Source organism: Medicago truncatula, chromosome 2 (assembly GCF_003473485.1).
Source record: "Medicago truncatula cultivar Jemalong A17 chromosome 2, MtrunA17r5.0-ANR, whole genome shotgun sequence".
NCBI lineage: Eukaryota > Viridiplantae > Streptophyta > Magnoliopsida > Fabales > Fabaceae > Medicago > Medicago truncatula.
Genome location: NC_053043.1, coordinates 45,370,526 through 45,389,013, shown reverse-complemented (window position 1 = coordinate 45,389,013; position 18,488 = coordinate 45,370,526). Strand labels below are relative to the sequence as shown.

The 18,488-nt window shown below is 34.5% G+C and overlaps 3 protein-coding genes across 3 annotated transcripts; all 3 read right to left on the bottom strand.

Annotated features, from left to right (window-relative positions):
• Window positions 1-1,305: 1,305 nt before the first annotated feature.
• Window positions 1,306-4,144, bottom strand: LOC25487767 (F-box/FBD/LRR-repeat protein At1g13570). Its single transcript, XM_024775933.2, has 5 exons — window positions 4,024-4,144; window positions 3,827-3,889; window positions 2,303-3,166; window positions 2,029-2,190; window positions 1,306-1,725 (listed from the first exon to the last, which is right to left on the bottom strand). Exons 2-5 carry the CDS (start codon window positions 3,827-3,829, stop codon window positions 1,432-1,434), a joined length of 1,323 nt encoding a protein of 440 aa, XP_024631701.1. The 5' UTR covers window positions 3,830-3,889; window positions 4,024-4,144; the 3' UTR covers window positions 1,306-1,431.
• A 2,106-nt stretch (window positions 4,145-6,250) lies between these two features.
• LOC25487766 (uncharacterized protein HI_0077) lies at window positions 6,251-9,580 on the bottom strand. The gene is made up of 7 exons (XM_013609766.3): window positions 9,043-9,580; window positions 8,675-8,916; window positions 8,493-8,589; window positions 7,405-7,588; window positions 7,228-7,309; window positions 7,041-7,110; window positions 6,251-6,680 (listed from the first exon to the last, which is right to left on the bottom strand). The coding sequence occupies exons 1-7, from the start codon at window positions 9,415-9,417 to the stop codon at window positions 6,627-6,629; spliced, it is 1,104 nt and encodes a 367-aa protein (XP_013465220.1). The 5' UTR covers window positions 9,418-9,580; the 3' UTR covers window positions 6,251-6,626.
• A 1,997-nt stretch (window positions 9,581-11,577) lies between these two features.
• Window positions 11,578-17,303, bottom strand: LOC25487765 (transcription factor GTE4). The gene is made up of 5 exons (XM_013609764.3): window positions 15,198-17,303; window positions 15,061-15,109; window positions 14,855-14,968; window positions 14,679-14,751; window positions 11,578-12,038 (listed from the first exon to the last, which is right to left on the bottom strand). The coding sequence occupies exons 1-4, from the start codon at window positions 16,926-16,928 to the stop codon at window positions 14,699-14,701; spliced, it is 1,947 nt and encodes a 648-aa protein (XP_013465218.1). The 5' UTR covers window positions 16,929-17,303; the 3' UTR covers window positions 11,578-12,038; window positions 14,679-14,698.
• Between the last annotated feature and the right edge of the window lie 1,185 nt (window positions 17,304-18,488).

The following is an 18,488-nucleotide window of genomic DNA, read 5'->3' as shown; positions in this document are numbered from 1 at the left end:
TTTGCAGTCAAAGTTGACAATGTTCCTAATGAAAAAATTGCATCACCAAACCTATGATCTCTAAAAGAATATATCATCTTACTCTTAGGCTTGTTGGCTGTTAGGGAGACAAGTTCCAATATCAGCTAATATCTTTCAGTTGAAGACAAAGTTTGCTAAATATATCGTGCCAAGATCATTCAGGTGGCCTTGCCAAACTTAAATTCTCTTTTTCCATAGCAATGATAGAAGCCACCCTCTCATAAACTTAAAGGAAAAAAAATTGAAGGCATGCCCGGGAGAGAGTTACATGGACTAGTGGGAGTGGGATCACTGCCAAAAATGCTGCAACATTGTCTGGTGATTTGATCACATTCCCTCCATAGCAAATTTTTAGCTGGCACCTGATTATTATTGTTTTTGCTTATGCATGTTTTCATTGATTTATCTGTTAAGCTATTATTGTGAAGTATGCGCAAGTTCTTTGTGTATTTTAAATAAATTTGTTTCAAGAGCTCTATGATCATTCTCCTCTCAATGATGATACAAGTGATTTTCCTTTCATAGGTCTCCAAGAGCATTTGATTTTAGCAAAATAAAGTAGAGGTCATTTGCACAATTATACCGAGTGGGATTGCCAACTTTTTATGTATTATTTTCCCTTTTCTTAGATTATTTTTGTTAGCAGCTATCATAACTTCCTTTTTTTCACTCTGCATCATTTTTTTATATTATACATCTAAACTATTTCCTTTTGCTCCCTAAACATTGCTGCATCTTTCCCTTTAAAATTTATAGATATATAATGAAGTATAACTAATAAAAAGTTTTGGTAGAATTCTTAAGGATCATGACCTAGATATTGCCCATCACAAATCTTTTAAAAAAAATGCCAATCACAATCACAATGTTTTGGTTCTTTTTTCGGGTGATCCAATGATCTATTTTTAAGTTGGTTGTCTCACTAATATGGCATCATTGAGGCTGCTGTCTTAAATTTGGCTAATTAAACTTAAAACTATGTTCTGTGCTGTTACATGTATTGTTGTTTGATATCACTTGGATGTCATTGTTCTTTGGTGCCTTTAGTTTATTTTTAATAAGAGATAATGATTAAAATAAATTATTAAGATGAGAAAGAACAACGGGTTAAAAAGAGAGATAAGAACAAAGGCAAATGACACCCAAATGAAATCACATGTAACAGCTTCTATTCAAACTGACGCATCCCATTGATTTTAGTTTAGCATAAATTAGAAAATATATTTAGCTAAAAAAATTAGAAAATATTTAATTTTGAGAGGTGGAAACTATTTAATTTAAATGTACTATAAATATAAAAGAAATTTCAATGTTAAATCACTCATAATTTGCAACATCATTAGAAAAGATTAAATGTCATAACCACCTATAGTTATAATACATAAGATGATATGAGGAAGATATAAAGCATTATGAAGAGTCTTTCCCTTCGTAAATAACTTCGGCTTGTACAGATGCTCTTCTGAACCGAACAAGTTTGGTCAACAAATCGGCTCTGGCGTATTCAACAGGCTTCACAATCATTTTTTCTAGCATAGGAGAATACATGAGAAGAAATTTGATAAAATCTAATTCAGATTTGATGCCAGCGATGCCACCTATGCCCACATGTCGAACTTGGATGGGCATGGCTGGCCCTGAAAAGGTATCTTCCCAACAATAGGAGCCCAGTGTTAAATGGACATCCGCCTCCTTATAATCTGCCTGTATGAAATTTTTACAAATTCATGGATCAAAGCGGGAAAGATTGTATGCATAAGAGAGACATATAACCTATTAAAACTCCAAAGCTAACATTGTATATAGACTGGTAAAAGACGAAATATGGGGGTACAAGAGTCTCTTATTTGCATGACTCTTGCACTAATCATGTAATAAACTTCTTAATTCCAAGACTAAACACTAGACAAATGCTTTAAGAAAATAAGGTTACATAAAAACAAATGTGCAAATGCAACCACAAATCAGAAAGAAAAGAAAAATGAAGCCAAAAAAATGCGCACTCACAATTATTTCTAATCTTTGTAGATTAGGTGAGCTTCTAAGCAAGCAAAGAGCAGCCAAAACTTCCTTCATGTCATTGAACCTTATACATATGAAAAGAAAACTTAAATTGACAAAAGTAGTAGGAAGCTTTACTGGCACTGGCACATCACCTGCAGCCAAATACTGAAGCACAATGAAAGAATGGCTCCAAATCAGATTGTGATTCATTTTAAATTTGTAGGGGGTGGGGGGAACTGACGGTCAAATTCAACATTCATATGCTCGAGCATTTTACCTTTAAAAAATGGTGACTGATGTCAAGGTGTTGTAAGTGAGGTAGATGAGCAAAATAACTGAGCAAATTGCTTGAGCATCCCCTCAATCTACTTTGATTGCTTTGAGTGTCGAATAACAAACTTAGCTCAGTTAATTGGAAACTGTTGTAAAAGCTAAAATCCACAAAGTCACCAAGGAGGCTAAAAAACTTCAGATTTGGTGCATGAATATTAACTTGGGTTAAACCATCAGGTTCTATCAAACTCAAATATTCAAGTAGAGGGCAGCCGGATATCATTTTTTCAAAAGCAGCATCAGCCATTGAAATGTTATGTAGTTCAAGTCTTTTCAAGTTCCTGAAGCCTTCAAATGTTGTTGGAGGTTTAAGCCAACAACAAGCCAACTTTAAACGTTGCAAACTTTGACAGGAGAATAAGCACCAAGGTATCTTATAGATTTCATCCTCTGCCAAAACATGCAGCACAAGCTCTTTAATAGACCTTCCGATTAGATAAACAATCCACCGATCAAATTCATTCCCAGGAATCCCTTCAACGAAATCCTGACCAGAGTCAGAGAACTCGAACTTGTTGATAGGTCCAGAGTGAAGTAAAAGTACATGATCAACAATTTTCAAAAGCTTGTTCTCAATATCTAAAGGGTCTTGGGAACCTCTAGCAGAGACACAACGTCTATCAAACACAAGATTTGGTAGTGTGTACCATTTGTACCTCCATTGGCTGGACAAAACACTTGTTCTCACTGCTTCCCTAATTGGCAAGCAAGACAGAATCTGATCTATTACATGACCCGGTAAGCAACTAATTCTATCCAGCTCTGCATCAATTACTTTTCGGGTAGTAGACTTTCTTCGTTTTCTTCCCTTTAGATAGATATATTCAAACAGGAATCAAAAAACAAACTAGGTTAGTGTATATATGTATCTAAGTATGCATACAAGAATCATAGCTAGGTCAACCGAGAGACAATCTTGAAACTCATACTATTTTTCTTTTTCTTTTTCGAATAAGCCAAACTAACCCACCGAAATTCGCATCGGGGAGAATTAAAACTGAGACCTTGGGAGAAATACACTCCAAGATCTGAAGCCAACAACACCAGGCCAACCCAGAAACTCAAACTAATATAACTTCATTAAATGAAAAATAGTACGGGGTAATAGCCATTTTGGTCTCTGAATGTGTAATGAGTAGCCACAATAGTCCCTAAATGTATTGAAATTTCAAAATGGTCCCTGGTTCCGCACTTCATTAATCCAAATAGTCATTGACATTGATACAGTCCTCAATGTTGACAATAACTTTTTTATTATAGGGATTGATATGAAAGTAAATAAGTAATAAGTACTTATACGACTGATATGACAGTAACTGTGACCTATCGGGCGACTATTTTGGAATTTCTATACATTCAGGACTATTATCGCTACTAGATACAAATTCAGCGACAAAATATAAAAAATAAAAATAAAAATTCATGAAATGCATATTAGACGACAAAGAAGAAGAATTCTAGAAATTACCATGTGAAGCTACCAATTGAGTGGTTCCGGCAAAAGAATGCAATAATGTTGTGAATGTGATTGCTACAACAAACAAGAGATTAACTAATATGAGAAAAAAATAGTAAACAAGTGAAAAATGAAGAAGAAATTATGCATTGCATATTGATGAGGAAAACAATTGAACGAGAAGAAATCGAAGTGATGAATCTTTTTACCGAAAAAAGTAGTCGAGAGAATAGTTGGTTCCAATTCGAAATTGAATCTTGTGAATGGAAGTGGAACAACTCTACGAGTCTATGGCTTAAACATTATTTTTTTTTTGTTTTTTGAGAGAGAGATATCTTTTACTAAAAAATTGTTTTGGTCATTTATCTTTTTTCTAATTCGTTTTAATCTTTTTTTTTTTTTAAAGGATGTTTCAGTCATTTTTACATACCAAAGTGAATGGAAATAAAGATTAAAATATCTTTTAAGAAGAATGACTAAAACGGTTTAAAAAATAAAAAATAAAAAAAAAAGACAAACGATTTACAAAAAAGAAAAAGGATCAAAACGGAATTTTAGTATAATTTTTTTAACGATTTTAGTTTTCGGTGGTTTAAAAAAAGATCTACGTGGTTTTTTTGATGTTGTACTTGATTAATTAGCATAGGTTTATTGACCTTCTACTTTGTGAGAGCTTCAAACATCCTTTATAATGTCTTGTTAACTGGAGAAAAAAATCTCTAACTAACAGTTTTACTATAAAAAACAATTTTATAATTTATAGCAATAGTAAAACTGTAATTTAGTTTGATCTCTTAACTTATTTAAATTTTTCAGTTTGGTCCTTTAACTATTAAACGTTTTAATTTGGTCATTATCTTTGTTTTCGTCAGCGATTTGATCATATTTTTTTAATTTTAAATCTCTAAAAAAGAAGACCGATGAATAAAGGAAGTTCATCATATCTAACCGTGTATCACCAACACCTGATAAAAGTTGTTGCAAGGGAAAGTTGTTAATAATATGAAATAAAAGTTGTTGCAAGGGAAAGTTGTTAATAATATGAAATAAAAGTTGTTAAAGGGATAATATAACCTGATAATAATAAAAGTTCTAACAAGATAATATAACTTTTTTTTTTAAGGAAGATAATATAACTTATAACCTAATAATATGTACTATATATATAAAGAAAACAAACCCTTTCAGCATTTTTGGGTTGAATTTTTCTCTTTCCAAAAATACTCTCAATTTTCAATACAAATAACACATGTAACAAATATATAAGAATGAATTTTTTTTTTACAAGATATAGGAATGAATTTAAATATTAAAACAAATACGATATGAATATATATATATATATAAAAGTCTGTTTTTTTCCTTTATCTTTTACAAAGTGTAACAAATTAGATAAGTATATTTATACTTACTTTTTTTATTATCCCAATTATATCCTTAAATAATTTTTTCTATAATAAAGATTGTTGTTGGTGTCATTAAAAAAATTAGATTATCTTTTTTTGTTATATTGTTGATGTCATTGAAATAAATAACCATGATTAGTTTGGTTTGTTATAACTTGAAAGCAACAAACATTTGTATTTTTAGTTTTAACCAAAATCGAAATTTCATAAATAAAAAAAAAAACACTATTTATAATTTTCAAACTTTAGCGCATGTGCCCGTCGTTTCGTTAGTAATAATAATAATAAAAGTTGTTTTAAAGATAATATAACCTAATAATACTAAATGTTGTTACATGGATAATATTGAGATTTTAAATTAATCTAAAGATAATTTTGACAGTGCAATAAAATTTGCCCTCCTCCTCTCCTCTCCACTCTTAAGCTTTTAATTATTTTTTTGTTGAATAACTTTTAAATTCGTCAATAATGTTTTGTTTAAATTTATAATATGCCTCACCATGTATTTATATTATTACCAGCCTTGCAAGTTTTACTATACAATTATGTAAGTATAGTTTCAAATCAACATTGGGGTCATTAGAAATTAGGGTGTAAAGTGCATATGATTTGAAGGCATGTGGTTATGTGAGTCATACAAGGCACTCTTATAAAATAAGCTGAGCTATGATCATTGACTTCAATCTCCTTGGATATGTTCATCTAAGTATCTGTTAATTTAGAGCATCTCAAATGGAAATTCTCAAGGGGTTCCTAAATAACAGAATATGATTTTGGTTTGCCACATGTGAGTTTGAGTTTAAAAAATTTAGTGCCATATCAAAGGAACTTTGAGAGAATTCCATGGGTTTTAAAATAACATCTCTTTGTGCATTTGATAGTGTCAAAGCATAAGAGAATACCCAGTGATATGAATTCTCATTTGAATGAAAATTTAGAGCATCATAAAATTGAATTACCCAGGATGCGAAGGGCGTCATAAAATTGAGTTGGCATGTAATAATTGACACAATTAAAGACTTAAAATGAGTTTCTTAAAATTTTCATTCGAGATACTCTTAGACATTCAAAGAATTATGTATTTACATCAATGTCCATACTGACGGCGTAAACAGGCAACAGCTGGTATAATTTGTATGTACGCAAAGTAAATACTAATTGTGTCACTTCCTTTTGGCCTCGCTTCTCATCAAATGTGGATGCGTGGGACAAATGAATTTTGGAATTTGAATCAGCACTTGGAGTCAAAGTTGACAATGTTGTGAATGAAATAATTGCATCACTAAACTCATCACTATACTTTTGTCATAGGCTTGTCGGCGATTTGGGAGACATGCTCCAATATCAGCCAATATCTTCGGTTGAAAAAAGAAAATGCCGTGCCTAGATCATTCAGGGGGCATTGTCTAGCTTGAATTCTCCCTTTCCATGGCAATGATGGTAGCAACCCTCTCATAAACCTGAAACACCACATCCATATGCATCAATGTAAAACCAAATAGATAGAACAGTTTGGAATTGAAATAACAAATCACAGGCCGAGACGGAGGCAGAGTTTTTAGGAGGGGTTTAGTAAGCAATTTATAGAGTTTAAGGCGACAAGTCAATTATGGTGATGATCATAATGCCGTTGCAAGTGTTGTAGTTAATGATGATGTTTGTCAAAGAAACGAATTCTCGTTTCTTTGAAAATCCGACAAGTCAATTTTGTTTGAGACAATATTTGTGACTGTTTGGTTTAAACACAAATTTTCTACGGATGAAAATCCGACGTAGCTCTGTTCCTGGTTACAGGAATAGCCAAGATGATTGTCACTTACTTCAGAGAGCTTTTCTTTATTATCATCTTTGTTTTTCTTGTCCTGATTGCTAGTTGATGGTGAATCGTACCTAGAAAAGAGAAACGAGACAATTAAAAAAGTGTAAGATCAAAATGAAAGCAATGGGATGGAAATTTCAATTATGTCGTATGACATGAACCAACAACTACTATACAGAGTTTCTTACCAATCACGGGGAATGCCTGCTTCTTCTCGAGCCACATAATTGAAGGGACCCTTTAGTTCTACATTGTATTCCTTTAGCAAATCTGCAGGGTTATAGAAAAGTTTCATGTTGAGCTTGATAACCTTCAGTATGATGGTATGTAAGCAGATAAGCTGGCTGTTAAACAGGCTTCCCAACCTTTAAAAGTAAAGTCGGGGGCACGCCCCATTTTTTGACAGACAGAAAGAAACCAGTAGAGCCCAACTGCTACATGTGCAACTTCCTCTTCAGCAATTTTAGCCACAATTTTAGATGTCCTGTTATCTCCAAATCCAACTAATTTTTGCACCAAGCGTGGCCCAGCATCAAGGCCTCTAGCCTCCTAAATAGCAAAATAAATAAATAAATAAATAAATACGTACAATTAGAAGATCAAGATCACATAATTCAAAGCTTATATGTCTCTGGCAAGTAACACCTATACTGAGACAGAGCAGTTTAAATCATTTTAGTATTTTACTAAAAACTTCTCCCAACCAACATAGTGTTGCACAAGTGGCAGATATTTGGTCCCTTAAACATTTGGTCCAGGGTTTGATCCATGACCAGTGTGTAGGAAAAACATTTGTTGGGAGAAGTCAACCCTTAAAATGGATCCCTCTACCCTCTAGGGATTAGTTCAATGCAGAAGATACCTTGGTTTACCAAAAAAGAAAAAAATAAATCCCCAATCCTAGAAAGGTAATAGTAATATACCTTGTGAAAACGGAAAAGTAAGATGCAAAGTCAACAAAAATGTTATGCATAAATGCGTGTAGACTCAAGTCAATCATCATACTTCAAACAAGAATCAATGAGCCTTGATATGATCATGTTGCATCTAAAAATTTCCTCTAGAATCCTTCACCAAAATACACACTGCCCAGACAAATTTTTCAGAAATTTCCTCTAGAAACCTTAAACAAAATACACTCTGCCCAGACATTTTCAGTACTAATACATCACTTTCAACTGACACATGAAATAAAATGCTATTATAATCGACAACAAAGTCTAAATGAATCAACAGCTTGGGCTCTACTCAGTATGAGTATTTCCACTCACCAGTCACCACATATTTTATAACTGACACTCAAACAAAAATGAATTACAGACTCGTGAAAATAGCTGCATCAACATATTTATTATGCATTTTCTCTCCAAATGATACCCCGACAACAATGTACCGGAAAACTTCTACTCGAGACCTAAATGAAAGATTGGAGGCATGCTTGGGAGGGAGTTACCTGGACTAATGGGATCACTGCCAAACGAGCAGCAACATTGTCTGATGACTTCTCACATTCCTTCCATAGCAAATTGTGAGCTGGCATATCTCCATATCTAGTTGGAAAAGACAACCAAAAATAAATTTCAGCACAATCAACTAGCTTTGGCCACAATGAAGTAAAAACTAAATTGCCCTTACTTGAAACCCAGTTCAGCAAGCCTCTGTGAACACCAAGAGAAGTGGCGACTCTCGTCATCAGCAACATGAGCAAAATCAGCAAAGAACCCCTCCCCAAGAACATCACTATAGGGAGAAAATCGAACAACAGTATCCCAAGCCAAATCAATTGCATTGAGCTCCACATGTGCTAGATTATGAAGCAAATAAGCATTCAAAGGCAAACCCGAGTTTTTAGGAGCAGGAATTTCCTTAGTAGAAACCTGAAATCAAAGAAAACCAATTCATTATGCATCTTACCATAGTTATCTGTATCTTAGGCAAATCATGCATCTAATGGGTTATCAAAAATTAAAACAAACACGTGGTGTGCAGAAGAGTGAACAAACCAGTTCAGGCTTATCGGGTCGGGCTGGTCGAGAAGGAGGGTCTGACTGACCAAGAGGAAGATCACCGCGGAGCCAGAGGGAGAAAGCAATATGGGAGAGACGAGACTTTTCAAGAGGGTCAGTGGTGGAAAGAACAATAGAACCAAACTCAGCCAATGAAGAAGCTTCTCCGAATGGAGAATCATGGAGATTAGGTTCGGGTTGAGGAGAAAGTGGACCCCACTTGCGATTTTGGTTGAGAGGACTGTTTCGCCATGAATGGAGACCAGACCAGGGAGAAATGGTTGAAGAAGAGAAACATCTTATAGGTTTGAAGGAAGTGAGAGAGAAATGTAAGGGTGAGAGTCTCAACGTTGTGAGTTTCAGACGCTGCATTGCAATACTAGAGCCTCACACTTCCTTCATGCTTTCATCAAATATCTCTCATGGAACTTCACATTTGATATTTGTATCATAAAAATTTCTTTGGTGTATTATTACATTTGTTTAGATGAGGATAACACTTAAGGTGACATACTTTTTAGTGGCATTGTTCATATTTCTCTGTTAGTCAATCATTCTGTTCTGTTTTAATCATATATCTATCATTTTCTCTTATCTAAAATACACTAATGTCATAAAAAAGCTAACTTACCCAAGTGAAATCCATTTTCAAGAGGGTCAGTGGTGGAAAGAACGATAGAACCAAACATGGGAGGGAAATGATGTTTCAATATCAAAACTAGACATCAAATTGTAACCCAAACGAAAGAAAATTTAATTAGCATGCATAATGCATTGTTTGTCCAGTTATTTTATAAACAATATTTTATATAATTTCTTTTATATAGATTTAAAAATATAAGTATGGATATTTGTGATTTTTCAAATGTAATAAGCATCAGGATAACAATATTTTATCATATTAAATTACAAAATTATCCATTATAATCAATAACATTTTTAATAGATTTTCATATTATACATTTTATAACAACATCACAGAATAGATGAAAAAATTGAAATCCATGGCCATAAAAAAAACAAAATTAAAAGGAATCTGAAAAGAAAAAAATTAAAGAATAGAAATCTAAAAATAAAAGAAGAGGAAATTCAAATCCATAAAAAAGGGTGCTTTTAGTGATAGTAGCCTTGTTATTTTGAATGAAGCCCCTTCTGATATGGCCTCTATCCTCTTAGCAGATGCAATAGATGTTGAATTTGTTCGACCCTAGTATGGGTCTTTTTTAGCTTCTCTGTTTTTTTTTTTTTTCCTTTTTTTTTCTTCTTCCCTTTTATTACCAAAAAAAAGAATCCATAAAAAAAGAAGATGAATTTAAAAGATAAAAAGGAAGACAAATCGATAAAAAAAAAAAAGATGAATTTAACAAATTGAATTTTCAAAATGATTATCGACAACATACCGAAAGATAGAAGGAATAGAAATTGATCATGATAAACAAAAAATTGAAGGAATAGAAACCATAAACAAAAAACTAGAACGAATAGAAATTGATAAATAAAAATAGAAGTCCAAAAAAAAACAGAATCTATAAAAAAATTGAAATCGATAATAAAATTGGAGAATTTAGAAAAAAAGAGGAAGAAGAAGATAATAGGAATGGATGAATAATTATTATATAGAGGTTCAAGAAGGATGAGGGTAAAATAATGATTTATTTTGTCAAACTAAATAGGTTAATTTTAACCCAGCTTAAACTTAGGATAGAAAATGCAAAGGAGTGATAAGATAAGATAAGTAAAAGGAATAATTTATCTTATCTCATTGCTGCACCAAACAGAAGATTGAGATAGGATATGATATCCTGTCTCTCTATCATGCGCACCAAACAGACCCTAAGAGTCTTAACTATTCAATGTGTGACTTGATGCGTGGATAGGCCAAGTGACTATTGAATTCAAAGGCATGAAAAACACCTATCAAAAAACTTATGTTCGTTAGGTACTTTGAGCAATTTGTACAACCCCGTCGAAGAGAATTAGAACCCTTTTTGTTAAAGAATATAAACAATAATCATTATTTTTTGTCAAATAATTTAATGACTAGAACTCACACATTTACTCTTTCAGAAAAGAGAAAAAAAAAAAAAAAAAAAAAAACTTATTTAAATGTGAAGAAATGAGGTGTCCAGAGTTTGAACACAGTCCCTGCATATAATATGCAGTATCGCTACCAACTGAGCTAAACCCGACGAGGCTGCTTGAAAAAACTTCTAATTCAAAAAATAATATTAGTTATTTTTTCTCTTAAGAATCTCTCTTTTTTTTTTTTTTAAGTTTGTGACAAATAAACGAAAACTTGTAAAAATTATTTTGTTTGGAAAAAATATGATTTAAAAAAAAAAATCCTATAACAGACAGGGCTACATCACACTTTTAATTCGCAAATAACCAAATTCAAAGGCTTCACACGTCCTTGATGCACAGCAGCAGTATGATAGGCCCGCAGCTGAGTTGTTCTGGAGATATCCCAAAACCATAGGATGAAAGTGAACTTCCTTAAATATATGAAAAGTAATACTGTACGGAATAAGATTTCATGTAAACCAATAATGACTTGAAGAACTTGGAATTACAATTTTTCTTTGATACAACACCTAGAATCCTGAATTTGCCAGCACAAAATAACAATTCATCAATGGAACTTCATGAGTAGTAAGTAGTCAACAGTAGTTAGCGATGTACATTGTACACTCCTACAAAAAAACTATCTAATTATCTTCATATTCTACAAAATATTATACAAGAGCATGCTTTCGAAAATAAGGCCATAAATTGCAAAGGATCTGCTTTCGCAAATAAGGCCATAAATTGCAAAGGATCAACAGTTTTATGTAATGAGAGAAAAAGATCATCTACTGCACATTAGGAGATCACAGTCACCTTCAGAAGCTTCCTCTACAAACCAAATGCCAAATTCAGATCCATAATCTGGAAGCTTCAAAAGAATCAACTAGACAAGCATCGCAACACTATCTAATCTAAATATCTGACATCTGCCATTTGAAATCAAAAGGAAAAGAAAAGTTAGTAGTAGTTAGTTGGCACTTTTTAGGAGTAGCAAAATGATCTATTGATTTGCTCAATTTGAAGTTTTAAAATGCATTAAGAGGATCAGTTCCAACACAAAGTTACGTTGTAAAATAAGCAGTTCAGACAATTATCACATAAATTAACAATTTCAACAAGATGGGACGAGCAATGAAAACAAACTACTTGTATCATCCAGGTAAATAAAGGTATTGTATACAGATCTGAAAGTGTAATACAGGGAAAAATGCTACTATTTGTAATACCTTTTGGAGGCTCGGAAAATAACTATGAGATAAAGATGTTATTAAATATCCATCGATATAGTTATACTAATGCACTTCTGTTCATATCTAGTTAAAATTGGAACACATAGAAGTGCTAGACACAATTTAATAAGCAAAGCAAACAACATACCATCAAGAATGTATAGTAAGTTGGTCACAAATAAAAGAAACTAGCATTTCAAAATCAATGACAAACTCTAATTATGACAGTAGGTGTACAGCTAATAAGGGTAGTGAAAATACCAACATAAAATGAAAAAGAAAAAAAAAAGTAGTACTACAGTAAGTGCAACCGGTGTAACCTTAAACTATGCATCCCTAACAAACCCTGCACAAATAGTTAGTTTCACTTCCAGCGGCCAAACTAAACAGAGAATTATGAGATGTGATTGGGATGCTCCAGAATCCATAACGTATTGAAGTGGGTTGGTTCTACCCTTGATAGCTAACTTTTAAGGGAGGATTTTCAAAGTGCTTTGATATTTATCAATTGGTATCAAGGTTGCTGGTATCTCAGAAAAGGGTATGGAAGGGATCACTGGAAAGGTCGGATAAAGCATTGTAGAGTTTAACGGGTAGGACGTCATCTCATAGGGGCGGTGCTATGATAGACTTGGGTATTGTGGTGTGCCTAAGTTCCAAATCAAATATAATGGGGTGATCAATGGAGTATTTAATTGGTTTGGTTCTTCTCCTTGATAGCTAAATTTTAACTTTAAGAGAGGACACCTCAGGTGTTTGGATACCTATCAGTATGAGAGCAAGAATATGTTCCCATCATAGTTATCAACTGTCCACTAGCAGCAAAGCATTATTGAGGAGCAGGCTTTTGACCAATACAAAAACCCTGAAATCCCCTTCAATTTTAAGAATACAGATGGTGACTGGGTGTAGTTTGAGGTTTTTGTAGCATTCAAGCTTCAAGGAAAGGAATAAAAAGCACCAACCAACACTCCTTTTCTCACAAGGGCAGCATCCTTCCTCCATGGAGGCGGTCCTTGAAACACACAAGTTGCACAACCCAGCCTTTGACAACTACCCAGTCAGCAGCCATTGTTTTCCGGCCACCAACTGTTGCTTCCTGGTGAAACCACTCCACTCTCTGCCCACTTCGCTGAAGGTTGGAGTCCCACTCTCCTTTCTTTTCTTTACTCCTCTCTGCTCACTTCAGCGCAGGTTGGAACCCACTCTCCCTCTTCTTTCTTTTCTTTTCTTCTGCTAGCTTTTTCTGCTCTGTTGCTCTCTCTCCCTCCCTCCCAGAAGCTCTATTTTGTTTGTTTTTTCCCTGACTATCTGTTATCCTCTTCATTGACGTAGCAATGCATCTTCCTCCGAACTACACAGAAATAGCTCCACAACAAACAGCTCTTTATTGCCTTGACTTTAATTGTTATCTGCTTGTACGTTTTGCTAGAGTATTATGACTGTTTATATAGGTCCTGAAACATGAGTTATTTCCCATTGAAGAGAGAATAGCAGTAATCCCGCTCTCTGCTATCCCACTACAGTGTATTTTAGATTGGCCACACCATGCCACTACCTGGGATTGGTAACTATGGCTCTCATTTCACAGTTCACACACTACCATTAGTTGCTTTTCAATGGAATATACTTCAAGAATTTTGTTGCAGGTGTTATTTGTTTGATATTTTAACAACAGTGCAATCTTCCACTAATCTCTTTATTACAAGATAAACACTAATTACACTTATGTTGGACAACTAAAGCGCATGTCATCAGCATGGCGCAATAACAATTCATATATGCAAGCATATACAATACCAAGTTAAAATGTGTACACAGGCTATGCCATAAAATGTGTACACAGTAAAGCAGACCCGTAAAAGCATAAGATCTTCACATTTAATACTTCAAAACGACAAACCTACAAGAGACTATAACAACACTGTTTAACAGCTAAAAACACAAGATAAAGAAAGTAAAAAAGAATGCTAAAAACTAACAAGAGAAAAAAAATTCAAAATGAATAAGCATCAAATTCAATAGAACTAGCATCAAATATTTCCTAATTCTGACACAAGCCATAAAAGGATAAATGTCGATCTAAATGCTAAACCTTTAAATATCCAAATTCCAATACGTAGATGTAAACTTAACTGGCTTAGTAAGCAGTATAACACATAACGAGCCTGGTGAACTAGAAAAATAGAAATGCACTCAACCTCACATCTTGAAGATAACACATATATACCTCTATGTAATCAAAAGCAAGAAGCACAGACAATTTGATGAAGAAAACATACAAGACAACAAGAAGAGCATATAACGAGATAAAAAAATTGAAGTTTGTGATTTTACCTTACGGGAGGTATTTAGGTTCATTGTGACCCTGCATCAGACCCGGATGCTGAGGAACTATCACTATCAGAATCTGCCAAAGCACATTAATATCAGATATTAAAGTATAAGCGAGATTGACCTTGTATAACAATAAATTATGGGACAGATATCTATTAAATAATTATTTACTATACCACTAGATGAAGAGCCAGAATCACTGCTTGAGCTGCTTGAACTACTTGTCTTACTCCCATTATCTACTCGAATTTCCCCTTGCACAGGCAAGGATGAGGGATCATTTCTTTCATCTGCTCAGAATCAAGCAGACAAAATATTTCAATTAATTTAATTGATGAATGATGAAAAGAGATCAACAATAATAGTCCACAAGCGGCCATACCTGCTTGTCTTTCTCTCGGGGCCTCAACTATAACTGGTGGTTCTTGGCTCTACAGGAAGCATCGAATAACTTCAATTAGTAACAAGCATTTCCAAAAGAAGACAATGGATATTAAACGTTGACATTGTCAATTTTACCTTCTGCTGGGCAATTCGCTCAGCTTCTGCTCTAGCTTGAATCGCAAGTTCGGCCTTCCTCTTGTATTTGCTCAAACTTTTCTTATAGTTGGTAACATATCTATCAAGCTCCCAAAGAGTCTCTGCATCCACGCTATCAATGTCCACTTCAATTTCGTCATCATGTTGGGAAAGTGCCGAATTTTGTTTCTTAATGATCTGTACAATAGCATCTAGTTTATCAGGTGGTAGATTCTGAAGATGTGTGCTAAGTTTTTGCTTTTCATAGTATGTCATGTCTCTTTTATCAGGATCGTTTGCCTTCGGCTTTTTTGGAGCAGGAGTTCGAGCAGAACGAGTCAAACTCATGGGATTTGGAGGTTTTGTTATTGAATCTGATCTATCAATCCTTCTCATGTCAAGAGGCGGTGGCCGGAAAGCATGAGCCTTTCTAGACAGAGGTGAAGGTGCAGAAATAGCGGGCCCATAATCCATGCCATACCTCATCTCATGATTGTAATGCGACTCTATAATGGCCCATCTTTCCTCGAATAATGCCGATAGCTCCTCCGCCATTACATGAACATCTTGCCCTTTAGGATTATATGTCATGGCATTACGAAAAGTAAGTCTCACATCCTCCGCAAACTCCTTTGGTGATTTGTACCAATTCTTGCTCAGCCTCGACTTCACAGTACCCAAGTCCATCGGCTGTGAGATGATGATAAAATAATCATGCAAACCAAGACGTTCAACATCCACTGGAGTATTAAACACCCAACCGTGCTTGTGTTTCATCAACTTTTCAAGCAATGAGCTACAGTTCTTCAAATACTTCGATACTATCCCAAATCCATGTCCCATTTCTCCAACGCCATGCTTCTTTCCATGTGATTTTGACTTCTTGTTACTCTCTGCAGGCGGAAACTTATCTTTCGCAAGCAAGAATTCCGAATTGGAATAGAACTGGTTCGCCTTCGGTGTTCTCTTCTCCTTCTCAACGCTTTCACTAATCCCGTGACCATTCTCTAACACCATTACACTTAACTGGCGTGTAAACCTATTAGCCTCTCTTGGAACACCTGCAGAAGCTACCTCAGAGTGAGCGCGCTTAGCTCCACTCCCATTATCAACCCTATACCGATCCACAGACACATTCAAACCACCACCAAACCTCCCAGCCATCCGTTGTTTCTCTTCAATCCTAATCACCAAAGACCTCACCGTTTCAAGGTCGCCCTCAAGCTTCCTCTTAATCTCCCGCATCTCTTGCTTCGACCGTGAAGCCAGTCCATTCTTAACACCATTCTCCAACTCCTTCTTATCATTACATCTTAAAGCTGGTTCAAACAAATCATTACCATCTTCCAGCTGAACAACATCAAGACTAAAATGCTCATCTTGCTTACGATACAAACTGGACGAATCTTCAGAAACCACTTCCAACCTAGAATTCACAACTGGCAGAGCCGAATTCCCATCCTCTGGAACCAAAACACTATCCAACTGTTGAGCCGAAACATTATTCCCGTTATCCTTCGTCCCATCAACAGTGACGGTGGCGGTGGTAGCACCAGAATGAGTATGAGGATCAACTTTCAAGGAATTAACTTTATCCTCTGAATGATCAACTTTCAAGGAATTAACTTTATCCTCTGAAACTTTGAAAACTTTTCTCGTGTATACTTTCCCCTCCGAGTATCTCTGTATCTCTCTAACTACCTTATCTTCAACTACAGTCCCCGAATCCATTCATTCAAAACCCTAATTCTAATTTTCCCTCACCAAAAAACAACTCCAAACCCTAGAAAATTTTAGAATTCAAATCTAGGGTTTAATTGAACCAAAATTGAACAAATCAAACCCCGTGAAGAAGAATCAGAAAATTTTAGGGTTTTTCACCGATCAATTTCAACAAAAAAAATCGAAAAAAAAAAAAAAAACAAGAAGAATGAAACACGCAGAGTAGAGTTACCTTCACTCTGTATCAGATCTCGAACACTCTCTCTCTCTCTCTTCTCTAGAATCGAAACGAGCTTTCTCTCTCTAGAATTATCGGTATTTCTCTCTCTACAAACGGTGTATCGTCCGTGTGGATCGGTGAAAACGCGTTTGAGGGTGTACCGCAAAATCTAACACGAGAAGTATAATAGCGCAAAACTTTGGGTTTTCGGATTCACGCGATTGTTTCGAGCGTGTGACAATCGCACGAATGAAGTGACGTTGGTTAGGCTGTTGTTGGTCACGCGCGACTTCGATGGGAGAGAGGTTTTTGTGGCGTTGAAATTTGATTGTGTGGGGTATACTTGCTTGGAAGGATTATATTCGAGAGGAGTAGTTCCCGGAAAAGAGTCCTCATGCGCCGATAAGGCGATTGGAGTGTATACGAGTAAATAGTCAATTATCCTTTTGAAATTGTAGTTTTTGTCAAAAAAAAAATTTGAATTTTGCAAAATTTCAAAAATCCTCTGAAATTATCAAACGTCAGTCAAATACCCCCTCCGTTAATTTCCTCCATCCAACATGCTGACATGGTCGTTAACCGTCACATGATCAAAAAAGTCATGCCACGTCACAGGGGTAATTGACTATATTTTTTTATTTTTTTATTTTTAAAAATTGATTTTTTTGTCTTTTCAAATTTAACATTTGTGTCATCCATTCACCTTACAAATATCCCCTGAAATTTAACATTTGTGTGCATATATCCCCTCTTAAATTTAAAATTTATGTGACAAATACCTCCTCAAATTTAAACTCCCAATATTGTACTACTATTAAGGAATATTTTAAACTTAACCAGCAAAAATAGGAGTACGTAAATACTTTGTCTGACAAATTGATTGGTTAATTGAATGCAAGAAATGTTGCCACATGTATGGACCCTATGAACAATTCTACTTTGTTCTCTATAAAATTAAGGCATGCTAATTAAGAAAAATTAACATGGCAAAATACTTTGTACCAAAAAAAAAAAAAAAGGACAAAAAACGTGCAAGTCCAACTTTTTTTTTTAAGACTTATGACAAAACACTTGGTCAATATTCTATGAAATGGCTTCCTAAAGTGACTATATATTTGATACTCACCTAAAAGAGTACAAATATAAATAGCTTGCAAAGACCAAAGTTGCCATTTCCTAAAGTTTGAACTACATGATTAAATTTTCTTACTCTAACTATCAGCGGGAGATTTCAAGAATAAAACTTAAGGTATTTCTTAATGGATATACATCAGAAGTCGCAAATTGTGATGAACAAACGCGTATGGAAAAGATAGCAACTGAATTGAATAAATTCTTGTGTTGAACAA

Excerpts from the sequence above, each read along its gene's own strand:
- LOC25487767 (XM_024775933.2), bottom strand. Across the intron at positions 2,191-2,302 it reads TCAGTCACCATTTTTTAAAG|TATTTGGCTGCAGGTGATGT; the intron begins GTAAAATGCTCG and ends ATTGTGCTTCAG. Across the intron at positions 1,726-2,028 it reads TACAAAGATTAGAAATAATT|GCAGATTATAAGGAGGCGGA; the intron begins GTGAGTGCGCAT and ends AATTTCATACAG.
- LOC25487766 (XM_013609766.3), bottom strand. The coding sequence starts at position 9,417 with ATGCAGCGTCTGAAACTCACAACGTTGAGACTCTCACCCTTACATTTC. Across the intron at positions 8,590-8,674 it reads CTTGCTGAACTGGGTTTCAA|ATATGGAGATATGCCAGCTC; the intron begins GTAAGGGCAATT and ends TTTTCCAACTAG. Across the intron at positions 6,681-7,040 it reads ATAAAGAAAAGCTCTCTGAA|GTTTATGAGAGGGTTGCTAC; the intron begins GTAAGTGACAAT and ends GTGGTGTTTCAG.
- LOC25487765 (XM_013609764.3), bottom strand. The coding sequence starts at position 16,928 with ATGGATTCGGGGACTGTAGTTGAAGATAAGGTAGTTAGAGAGATACAG. Across the intron at positions 15,110-15,197 it reads AGCGAATTGCCCAGCAGAAG|AGCCAAGAACCACCAGTTAT; the intron begins GTAAAATTGACA and ends TGCTTCCTGTAG. Across the intron at positions 14,752-14,854 it reads TTCTGGCTCTTCATCTAGTG|ATTCTGATAGTGATAGTTCC; the intron begins GTATAGTAAATA and ends GTGCTTTGGCAG.